Genomic DNA, 12642 nt, shown 5'->3' with positions numbered 1-12642 from the left:
CTATCTATCTAAGTGGAAAAGGTTCTAGGCATGGGCTACCACTGAGCCTGGGCCTCAATTCTCGTTATCCTGGACTACTTGTTGTATCTAAAGCAGTCTGGCCTTGCGCATTCTTCAATTAAGGTGCACTTTGCGGTGATCTCAGCCTTTCACCTAGGAGTGGACGGGTACTCTGTTTTCGCTAATGCAATGGTTTCAAGATTCCTGAAAAGCTTGGATAGACTGTACCTTTCCTCTCACCAACTGGTCCCTTCATGGGATCTCCATCTTGTCCTTGCGAAGCTAAGGGGACTCCCATTCGAGCCTCTTGCATCGTGCTCCCTATTATATTTGTCATGGAAGGTGGCATTCCTTGTAGCTGTTACTTTGACCAGGAGAGTCTCCGAATTCTGGGCACTCACATCGGAGCCACCATACACTGTATTTTTTAAAGACAAGGTTCAACTACGTGCCCACCTAGCATTCCTGCCGAAAGTGATGTCCCATTTCCACGAAGTCAGGCCATCTTCCTTCTGGTCTTCTATCCAAACTGCATACCAATGACTGTGAATATAAGACTCCACTCTCTGGCTTGGTTCTTTCTATATAAAAAGTCAACACCCTCTTGATGTCCATTCAGGAAAACCACCCAGTTCTTCATGGCGCTGGCGGAAAGGATGAAAAGTCTTCCGGTTTCTTCTTAGAGAATTTCCTCATGGATTACGTCGTGCATCAGCGCCTGTTATGAATTAGCGAAAGTGCCAGCCCTAAAGCTCACGGCCCATTCCACGAGAGCCCAAGCCTTGTCAGCAGCCTATCTGGCTCACGTTCCGATTCAGGACATCTGCAGAGCAGCTACGTGGTCCACTATCCATACTTTCGCAGCTCATTATGTAATCACTCAGCAAGCCAGAGACGACACTGCATTCGGTAGAGCAGTTCTCCGGACCACAGTTCTCCAAGCTCTGACCCTACTGCCTAAGTCTAGCTGGAGAATCACCTACTTGGAATTGACATGAGCAAGCACTCGAAGAAGAAAAGACGGTCACTTACCTGTAACTGGTGTTCTTCAAGCTGTGTTGCTCATGTCCATTCCACGACCCACCCGACTACCCATGAAGGAACTGAGGGGCCGGAGCGTCGGCAAGCCCCTAAATAGAGCATGATAGAAGCACCACTCCAGGTGCCAGTAGAGCTGCCCCTACAGCTACTTCTGAGGGAAAACTTTACACTGAACTGTGCATGTGGTGCGTGCACACCTGTTTGGAATGGACATGAGCAACACATCTTGAAGAACACCAGTTACAGGTAAGTGACAGTCTTATGTCAGCCTAATTAGACATAGTGTTAAGCAACTGTCCAATGGACTGACAAGTCATTATTTAATCAAGCTGCTAGTCTAAGAAATATGAAGCAGAATTGTACTTTGTACATTAGGAGATACTGTGATGTGCTCTTACAAAAGAAAGCAGTTACAAAAAGTTTTGCAGACAGCTTTCCTCATGCAGCTCGGGCAGCAACCAATTTCACACTAGCTATACATGAAACGTGCAATGGTAAAAGAGCATTATGGCTGCGGAATCCAAGTTAGGAAATGCAGAATTTAAGAGGTGTTCACATACCCTCTTTCCTTTTGTCTATGGTCTGTGTGCTTCATACACAATCATAGGCTATTTTTGCTCCTTCTACCTGCGATGACCACTCCCACCTTTGTTTATTGCTCCCCTCTTAGCAGACTCGAGTATAGCACGCTCAAATGGGAACGTCACACTGGATCCTGCACCAGCCGTAGGGCATCCTTCTCTTTATTGAACAGAAGCAGGCTGTAATGCTAGGCAGTCTACTCTAGGGTAAGGGCAGGTGCAATTTCTGTTTATTAAAACAGGGCACTGTAGGGCAACAGCCAGCACGGCTAATTAGGGAGTTGAAATAAATCCCCTGCACCACATCGTTGCCTCTCGAGCAAGAGCCGAGGGGAAAGCTGCATCACCCCCACCATCCCTCTCTAACCGTGAAAGGCCCCGGGCATGAAGCGGGGGCGCCCCCTACGCGTAGGACCCAGGAGCGGTCACGGCGGAGGCATCTGTCAGCGAAGGCTCCAAACAGAGCCGCCTCCGCACGCACGCGCGGGCTGTGGGTCAACACTGCCAAGCTCCTCCCCCTGGCTCTGCTCACCCTCCCGATCCTGCTCCCCGGACTCTGACTTAGGCCGGGCGGGGGCGGGGCCAAGCGGAGGGAACAGTGAGGCTCCGCCCCCGCCAGAACCGCTTCCCAGTGCGGCGACGCGCCACGTCGCTCAGCCGGCAAGTGCGTAGGCGGAGGTGGGCGGGGCTGGCCGTGAAGATGGCGGCTGGTATCCGGGAGAAGCAGACGGGTGAGGTGGTCGCTTAGGGGGCACCGCGCGGCACGGGAGGCTCGGCTCGGCTCCCGCCCCCCGCCCCCCTTCTCGGCCTAGTTTTGCGGCGTGAGCAGGGGGCTGAAGGGTCCCGGCCGGCCGGTGGCGGTGGATGTGGCTGCAGGGAGGGGTGCAGCGGCTGGCTGCCTCGCAGCTCTGGCTGAGGCTGGGGGAGCCGGGGGTTCTTCCCCGCGCTCCGCGGGCAAAGGGGAAGCAGCACGGGACCTGTCACAGGCGGGGCCGCCTCCGGGACGGGTCTGTGTACTGTGGCTTTTGCTGGGGCTGTGGCCCTCTAGCCCCTTCCCCCGTAAACCCGCACTCGTTACTCAGGGGGCAGCTGCCGGGACCGTGCTAGCTGTGTAGTGCTTCGGTTCAGGGGCTGTCGCCTTGATCTCAACCAGGGGCCTCCGTCACCGTCCGTCTGCTGTCCGCCCTCTCCTTCTGAGTTCCCGTTACCCTAACGCCCCATGGATCTTGGGCTGCCCCCAAATCCGCCGCGGATTGGCGTTTACCTTCTGTAGATGTCAGCGGGTGCAGTGGCCTTCCCTGGACTGTTAATGTGGGAAAAAAAACTATACTGCAGAGACTTTTCTGAAATGTAAATAAAATTATATGCTCATAGAGCAGAGGGCACCAAAATCCCTAGGCTCTGACCTTACTCTTGCAGACTAAATAGAAATAGTGAATGAGGGAGATGGTATCTATTATGGGAAAGAAGGTGGTTAGTAGGTTAGGTCTGCTGTCTTCTGGAAACAGTTTCTCTTTGTTGTGACTGTATGTGACAGGAGCAGACAGAAAATGTGGTTTGAAAACAGAAGACTCAATTTAACCATACATATAAATGAGGCAAAATTGAATAAGTGACCCACTTTGTAGAGCCTTGAGCCGTCTGCTTGAACATACTCTTAGAATAGGGAGCATGTTGCACCATAATCCTATTTATTTCCTTTTCTCGCTATCTGTTTCACCAAAACCTTGATCTGTCTTCTTGTCATCTCTCACTTTTACTATTTCAGTCATTGCTTTTCAGGTGTCCTGGACTCATATTATGCCCTGCAAGTTTATTCAACACATTATTTCTAAAATCATCTTCCTTGTTTTCTTGTTAACCATCTCAACCTATTTATTGAGTTCATGTATTGCTACAGTATCTCTTTCATTCCTTGTTATTCCCTTCCTGTAACTTAATCTCACCTTCTCCCATCTCATCCCTTCAACCAGTACCCTACTCTTTGCCGTAATGGTGTAGTTTGATATTCCTTTGATTTCCTTGAACTACAAGTAGTTCCATCTTTCTCTGATACACTAGATAAAGGATAGCATCATTCTTGATCCTTTCCACCATACAACCGCTTCCTCCTCCTTCCACATTTCTCATTACTCACTTATTTCAGTCACTGTTGCTAAACTCCATTTTTTCTTCTGTTATGGACACAATTCATGAATCCTAATTAACTTATTTTAAAAATCCACAACAACTAAAAAGATACATCAGAGCATGGAGTACACTTTATGAACTTTGTTGTAATCTTCATCCCCCAGTGTCCCTGCCTGCTGTTTGTAATTTCTCACTGTAATCAGTCTTAATTTAGATTGTAGTCCCCTCAGAGCAGTTACCTGTAGCTTATTTATGAGCAAAATGGTATGTACATCTATGCCATTGAAAAAACTGTAATTTGTGAACTTTGTCCATTACAATGCTAGTTTCTTACAAGTGATGATTTCTGTTGCATCAGGGAGGCTGTCACTATTATTTCTTTGTTTCAAGTGTTTTCACTTCTTTAATAAGATGTGAACATAGCTCCATTGATCAAATAAATGAGGAAGGACTCCTAATAGGAACGGTTTAGAAGTTAAAAAGCAGGTCTAAAATAGTACTATTTAATTTTTTTTTTAGGGCAGTCAATCAAAGTTCATGCATGCAATTAATGCATAACATTAACTAGATTAAAAAATAGTCATGATTAGTCGCAGTTTTAATCACACTGTTAAACAAGAATAGAATACCAATTTAAATTTATAAGAAGTATTTTTGGATGTCTTTCTGTATTTTCAAATATATTGATTTCAATTACAATACAGAATACAAAGTGGACAGTGCTCACTTTATATTATTTTTTGTTACAAATATTTGCAATGTAAAAAAAGATGAACAAAAAAAAATAGTATTTTCAGTTCATCTCATACAAGTCCACTCAGTCCTACTTCTTGTTTAGCCAATTGCTAAGACAAACAATTTTGTTTATCTTTATGGGAGATAATGCTGCCCGCTTCTTATTTACAGTGGCACCTGAAAGTGAAAACAGGCATTTTCATGGCACTGTTGTATCCAGCATTGCAAAATATTTACGTGCCAGATATGCTAAACGTTCACATACCCCTTCATCCTTCAAATTATAGGCTCTAAAATTTTACAGTTTTGTTTTTTAGAGCAATTACATTGAAAATAATTCTACGTTTGTAAGTTGCACTTTCACGATAAAGAGATTGCACTATAGTACTTGTATGAGGTGAATTGAAAATACTATTTCTTTTGTTCATCTTTTTTACAGTGCAGATGTTTGTAATAAAATAATATAAAGTGAGCACTGTACACTTTGTATTCGGTGTTGGAATTGAAATCAAAATATTTGAAAATGTAGAAAAACATCCAAAAATATTTATAATAAATTTAAATCAGTATACTATTATTGTTTAACAGTGCGATTAAAACTGCAATTAATCGTGACTGTTTTTTAATCTTGCAATTAGTTGTGATTAATTTTTTTAATAGTTTGACAGCCCTAATTTTTTTTTTAATTTTCTATCCGCACTTTTATGTGGCTTCACAAAAGGTGATAAAAAGAGCTCCTCTGCCCACATCGTTTTCAGGAGTTTTTTAGTCTTGTCAGATATATTTTCATGTACCCTTGTTGGAAAAATTCATCACATATTAAAATTTGATTTGTTGCTTGAGTCAAAAATTAAGCATTTTTCAATATATGAATTTATTTTCATTGTAAGCTTTAGTAATTTATGAATATCTTCTTTCATTTGACTATCTAATCTTCTATCTTCTAAAATCCACTCAGTATTTAACTTGCTAACCACCTGTGGAAGTGAATTCCAGACTACACACTGTGTGAAATGTTTCCTTTTTATTAGTTCTAAATTTACCTGCCATAACTTAAGTTACTATTTTTCCTTTAAAGGTGCACACAGTCCAGTGTGCTCCCTCTTTTCAGTATACCGGTGCCCACCATCTATTTCTGAGTTATTGTAGTCGGTCTTGATGGGCTGCAGAAACCTTTTGGCCCTTATGTTTGTTGTTCTTCCTGGTATAGGAAATGCAAGAAAGGTAACTTTTCTTGTTAAAAGATGCAAATTTGCTAAGAGACTGGGGAAGCTATACATTTAATGGAGAGTTGAGCTGAGTTGTGTGCACCATTCTGGCTGCTGTTTTAATTAACAAAATTTTCACTTGCCTACAGTTTGTCCCAGTAATAGGAAGAAGATATTCTATCTTTACGTTTTAAGGACTCTCTTTATTTCAACAATAGCTAGTTGAACTTCATAAATTCATGTTGAGATCTATTGTTCTTTTGTCACTTGACTCAAAGATTATAGGGGAAAAAAGGAATAAAATTTGTGTTAACTTGCACTGGACCTTTGGCAAAAACCAAAACTGAAGTGACTTACAAAAGCATCTACTGTCCTTGCAAACATATTTGGTCTTAACAGTTATCAAGGAAAAAAGTAAAATTAATATAGTAGTAATTGCATGTTTTGACCTCATTATTTTTCAGTGGCCTTGAAGCGTATGTTGAATTTTAATGTTCCCCATATTAAAAACAGCACAGGAGAGCCTGTATGGAAGGTAAGAGAAACTATTTGACTGACTCAAAAAGGCAACCTTACAGCATGTCCAAAGTTCAGATTATCAGATTTTAACTAATTGGAGGTAAAAATCTGGGAACTGTTAGGTAAACAACAGGCCAAGTGTGGTAGTAACCTGCAATTTCCAACGATTTGTTATGCTTTGAGAAAATTCTTGTTTTATAGGGATTTTCTCTTTACATTGGGCTGACACTTTTAAAAATATTAAAATAGTTTAATTTCTTTATATTTTAAAACAGACTATAGCAGTGGAGCAAAAGATTAAAATTGGGGATGAGGTAGTAACAAGTGGTTGACGGTGCATACATTGCCTTTTAAAAAGTTTTAATTTTAATCTAGACACTTGGTTGCTCGCAGTTTGATTACGTTCACCAATTATCTTTTGAAAATTTGTCATGAAAAATTCACCTTTTTCGGGCCAATTTTCCTGTGACATACATATAACATAATTATGATGTGATGCATTTAGCCATTGTGCACAGGGAAAACTGAACAACCTTATTCAATATAAAGGGCCAGTGCATCTTTTCAGACTGTCAAATTATCTTTAAGCAATGTCTTGCCTCTTCTCCTTTGTGTTTGTTTGTGCTATTCTTGTACTTAAATTCTTTTGCTCTGTAAGAGTTTTTATCCTGTGTAGTATTAATATGGAGAATTGTACATTCTAGTTGATGAAAAAGATACATGTTTAAAAATATATAACATCCTAAGGAAGCAATACCTAACTGAAGTTCTAGGAAAACCTATCCTATATTTTAAATGAGAGCCTGAAAAGAAACTAAATGGAAGAAACTTAGGACATATTGGAGTCCAATGACAAAGACTTGTTAGTGACATGCAGGTAAGAAGCACTGGCAAAAATTCAGAATGAGATAGATAGAAATGGGAAAGAGAAGGGAACTCAAAGAAACTGAATTTTTAAAATAGACATCTAGGGCAAATGGAGCCCAAGACACCTTCATTACTATTTTTTTTTCAATATGGCATTTTGGAATAATTTTAATTCCCCTGAAATTATATTTTCCTTCTCTTCTTTCACTCAGTCCTGTACTATCTTTTTTATTTTTTCAGGTCAGAGTTGTTTGCCTTTTTGTGACACTTTTGTGCTTCACCATAATTGATTCTTCTAGAGGTAGAGCTTCCTGTTTGACATGAAGCACTGATTCTGGAAAGATTTCACCATCTTTTTAGCTGCTTATTTGTTTTTCCGCTTTATTGTCTCTTAGTAAACAGTAATTATAGGAATTGAAAAACATGAACATTTAAAACATGAAGTTTTGTAAATTAATAAATATTTTAACATTGTCCATCTCTTTTTTTATAGGTTCTCATTTATGACAGATTTGGCCAAGATATCATCTCTCCTTTGCTGTCAGTGAAAGAGCTGAGAGACCTGGGCATCACCTTGCATCTGTGAGTTCCTTGTACATATATTTGGTAGTTATGTCTGTTTACTTATACCTCAAACCATCTATCAAAAATTCCAGTCTTTTATACTCTGAAAAATCACATATAAAGTCTATTGAATCAGCACACAGAATCCAAAGATACTATTAAAAATTGAATTGAAGATTCTGTTCTTACCTCTGCCCAAAATCCAGTGGGAATATTGTGGCTAAAGGATGGGTGAACTTATCAAACTAGTCAGAAGGATTTCCTACTCAGTGGAAGATGCGGGACTCCCTCTCAAATAAATAAATTAAAATAAAATAACCCAGTATTCTTCAAGTATTTGCTCACTGTGAGGTTGCATGTTCATGAGAGAAGATTCTTTTGTCAGCAGCGTATGTTGAGAATGTGCGTGCATCCTCTATGCCAGGTGTGGCCAAACATACTGACACCCCCTTCCCCCCCCACCCCACCCCCGAAACCTCCCTCTCCTCTGGGTAGAATCCTCTAGCCCCATCATCCTGCCACAGGGCAGAAGCTGTGAGCTTCCCACCCCAGCCTGGTAGGTGGGGAGAGGAGGCTCCATAGGCTGCACTTTAACTGTAAAAGACCTGCATGTGGCTCACAAGCCATAGTTTGGCCACCCCTGCTCTATGCCCTTGCATTTCATCCTGGCCCCCATAAAGGACTGAGTGGGCCCAATCGCCTCTTCGTTCTTTCTTACCCTCCATAGCAGAGAGAGACAGAACTTAGCAGTGTCTGCCTGCTACCCTGTTGCACTCAACTGTTAATTTAGGCTTAAAGTTAGTCTAGCAAGTAATTTTCTTATTTTTTAAATAATTTACCATTTTGCTATGTGTTGATATTGCTAAAATCAAACTTCATAAAACATAAAGATATATTCTAGAAAATTGGATCATCCTTATAAAACTAAACATTTTATTTTTCAGTGTTCATGGTTTTGAGTTACTAGGAAGAGAAGCAACTGTGACTGGAAAACTAACTTAGTTTTGATTTTCTCTTAGGCTTTTGCATTCTGATCGAGATCCTATTCCAGATGTTCCAGCAGTATACTTTGTAATGCCAACAGAAGAAAATATTGACAGAATGTGCCAGGTAACACTTTGCACTTTGCACATTTAATGTTTGAAATAGAACTCCATATCCAATTCATGTGAGTTTATGAATGCACCTTTTCTCAAATTTTAATATACTGCATGTATTAATCTATATTTGCCACAAAAAGGCACACACCTATAAGTATATGATCAATTATACTCACAGATGGACCAGAACAGAGAATAGTCCTTTCATCCTGGTTTGTCCCAGCATGGTTGATAAAGAACCTTCACATTCATGGCTCTTTTTATATCCTTCAGTTAACTTGCTAGCTTTAGCAAAAACCCAATTTGAAGCCGTTTATCCTTGGTTGGTACCTTCCTTTCTTATCTCCTCCTGCTCCTTGCTTACCAGTAGAACAATGGCAAGGTTGTGCTTTCTTCTTTTAAGACAATTTTCTTTGTCTTATTACTGCAGCCTTTTATTTTATTAGTTGTTTTTTGAACCATGCATTCTTCCCATGCTTCTGTTCTGGGGTTTTAACTTACTATTCTCACTGTCTTCTTTTATTTGATGATTAGTGCCTTTTCCTACTTATCAGCAAATATATTATTTTCTTAACCAAACTTAAGATAACTTTAATTCCATAATTATCCCTGCATCCAGCAATCAGGTAATACATGGTACAATGTTTATATGTATGTGCAGTCATCTAAGCACACCAGAATTATTTAATTTCAATGATAACTAGAACACTATGTGATAAAGATTCTTGAATTTTTAAGACCTGTCTTCATTTTTAGCTAGATGCTCTCTATTACCTATTCAAAGTAAAAGCAATTAATTTTTCCTTTCAGGATCTTCGAAATCAGCTTTATGAATCATATTATTTAAATTTTATTTCTGCTATTTCAAGAAGTAAACTGGAAGATATTGCAAATGCTGCCTTAGGGGCTAGTGCAGTAACACAAGTAGCAAAGGTAAGAAATTTCTGCATTCTATGATGTCAAAAGATCTTCACAGTTAAAAACTCTTTTCCATCTTTTTTAATGTTTCACAAAGCATTACCATTAAAATAGTAATGAAATATAAATTTTCATTTCATTTGGGCTGACCTAATGCGTATCCTTTTAGCTTCATTTTTCTGCTCCCAAACTGATATAAATAACTTGTGATTGCAATCTTTGTTGCAAATAGAGAATCCAATTTGCACAGACAGAGACAGACAATCCATATAAAACAAATTATATTTAAAATTATCTGCTAAAGTATAAAAAACTAAGAAAGTTAGAATAAAGACTGACTTCTAGATATCTTTGGTTACATGTGCCACAGACATATCAAAGTTGTATATTTCTAAATAATTCTTCATATTTCAAATCACATTATTCACTTTCTCTCCTTGTTTTTATAGTTTACAACTTGGGAGAGAGAGAAAATTATCAAATTTTTAATTCAGTCCAATAAAAACTACCAGTAAACTCTCCTGGCCACATCCTCAGTTTGTATAAATTGGTATATCTACATTGGCTTCACTGCTTGACATCTGGTTTCTCCCTTTTATGCATTAGCCAGATACTTTTCCATTATTTTTTTCTGAATGTGTGAATAAACAAAAAGTGTTATACAGCAAGCTCATGATAGTATTGAAATTATTTCATCATTTTGTGAAGATGAACATCTTTCAACTCAGCCAGATTGAGTGCTAAGCACCTCAAGAAAAGGCAAAGCCAAATTTTATATTGTAGCTTTTATTAGTAGTTGCTTCCTCTTAATAGTTCTGAACAGTGCCCTCTAAGATATTTCATCTGTAGTTGTATTTTATTCAGTTTCTTTATTTGAATGTCAGACCTTTATAAATTATGCTGTAGGTACTATAGCTAGAAATCTGATATTGTTTAGTTCCAGATTAGAGCTCTAAGAAGTCATGAATGTATGTTTAAGACAAGACAGTTTCACCATTTATTCTTAGCATATCGTAATGATTGTCATAAGAACATAAAAACTGCCATTCTGGGTCAGACCAATGGTCCACCTAGTCCAATATCCTGTCTCCGACAGTGGCCAGTACCAGAGCTTCAGAGGAGTATATAGAACAGGGCAGTTGGAGTGATCCATTTCTGTCTCCCCTTCCTTGCTTCTGATAGTCAAAGGTTTAGGGTCACCCCAAGAATGGGGTTGCATCCCTGACCATCTTGGCAAATAGCCATTGATGGAACTATCCTCCATGAACTTATCTAATTCTTTTTTGAGCTCAGTTATGTTGGAGGCCCAGTACAATTTGAGTTGCTTGACCACTGTCCTACAGGCCTAGCATAGCTTCAGTTGCTTGCTTGGCTATTCTGATCCTTGTAGCATGACATCTTCCAGTTGGTAGAGACTGAATAATCTTATAGATGTCTCAGTTTCTGCATACCATGGCACATAACAAGACAAAATACAGATACTGTATTCTTGCAACTGCACGTAGATAACGGTGATGGGAACAACAAGTTATCCTTGAATGTCTGGGGGTACACTGTTTTTTGCCAAGGGGCATACTTTTACTCCACCCCTCCTATCACTAGATGCTGTTTTGATGACCCCAATTATTATGGTGAGAATGGAATGTAGTTAAGGGTGGAAACCCAATGTAGGTAATTAGCATATATGATAATGAGAGAGAGAGAATTAGGTGAAGGTTGTTTATGGAAGGGTATAAGTAGTCACCACTTAGACAAAGGGGGGCGCTCCATCAACACCTGACTCCGCGGGAGATGCTGCCGATTGGACCAGAGGCCAGTTGGCGGGGCCCCTGGAGAAAGCAGTTCCTGTATACAGCTGTCTGAGTGACTGCTTAGCTCTCCAGGCTTAGTGAGTATGATATATTGTAGTTAATTTTAGCATTTGTATTTAACTAGTAAGTTTATAGAAAACCTTGCATGTTAAACCTTATTAATCTGCATATCGGGCGTACCATGTCTCACTGGTATTCACACTGATCACAAAGTGTCCAGAACCAACAGGTTATACTTTTGTCCCTTAATTTGTAGGTCTTCGATCAATATCTCAATTTTATTACTTTGGAAGATGATATGTTTGTATTGTGTAATCAAAATAAGGAGCTCATCTCATATCGTGGTAGGTAAAATTTCATTTGTATAACTTTGTTACCATTGCATATCTAAAATATAAGCTTACTTTGAAGTCAAAATAATATCTAATGATCTTAAACTAGTTCTGTTCTGGAATTGAGGATTTCCAGTTTAGAAGATATATAAATCTAAAATCTGTATCTGTTTTAAGGCCAGAAGAGCTCTCTGATCAGTAAATCTGCTCTCACAAGAATTTATTAGAAGTGGGGTTCAAAACCATGCAGATACACGTTAATAGGATCTTACCTTATCTTGGTTATTCTGATCTTGAGTGTAAATATGTATTTTAGTGGAGAAAGAGGACTACCTTAAATTTAGACATTTTTAAGAATATTGAACATTAAAAAAAAAATGAAATTAGTGGGCTAAATAGCAAAACCTACTCTGTAGGTTTTACGATATATGTACGCATTCACAGGGCTTATTTACACGTGGAAATATTCAGAAACAGGTTTTCTTGAATAATTCCATGTGTAGACACTCCTATTCCGGAATCCAGTGATTTGGAACCAGGTCAGAAATTGGCAAGCAAGTTAGTTTGTAGAGTCACTCTTTATTAGTTATGTGCATGTGCGCATTTTGCATATTTATTCCAATATTAGTCATGGAGAACATCACTTCTACTTTGAGTGATTGCTCATATCCATTCCAATATAGGTGTGTGCATGCCCCGTGCACTGGAGTTCCCGGAACTTTTTTCCCCTTAGCAAGCCCCTTAGGGCCGACTCAGGCGCCCCGTGGAGTACCGCGCTCATGCTGCGGTATATGAGGCGCTGCAAGCCCCCAGTTCCTTCTTTCCGCTCGTGACGG

At 39.6% G+C, this 12642-nt stretch overlaps 1 protein-coding gene across 1 annotated transcript in view; it reads left to right on the top strand.

The window, feature by feature from the left end:
- The first annotated feature begins 2287 nt into the window (after positions 1-2287).
- SCFD1 (sec1 family domain containing 1) overlaps positions 2288-12642 on the top strand; it is a 143821-nt gene continuing 133466 nt past the window's right edge. The window contains exons 1-6 of the mRNA XM_067534529.1: positions 2288-2353; positions 6160-6230; positions 7575-7663; positions 8665-8755; positions 9556-9678; positions 11731-11818. Coding sequence (XP_067390630.1) covers positions 2323-2353; positions 6160-6230; positions 7575-7663; positions 8665-8755; positions 9556-9678; positions 11731-11818 — 493 coding nt within the window. The 5' untranslated portion in view covers positions 2288-2322. The remainder of the gene's footprint in view (positions 2354-6159; positions 6231-7574; positions 7664-8664; positions 8756-9555; positions 9679-11730; positions 11819-12642) is intronic.

Source organism: Emydura macquarii, unplaced genomic scaffold, assembly GCF_026122565.2.
Source record: "Emydura macquarii macquarii isolate MOO-44397 ecotype Brisbane River unplaced genomic scaffold, CSIRO-AGI_Emac_v2 contig_374, whole genome shotgun sequence".
Taxonomy (NCBI): domain Eukaryota; kingdom Metazoa; phylum Chordata; order Testudines; family Chelidae; genus Emydura; species Emydura macquarii.
Note: the sequence above shows the minus strand (reverse complement) of the source record. Positions and strands in the feature narration are given on the sequence as shown.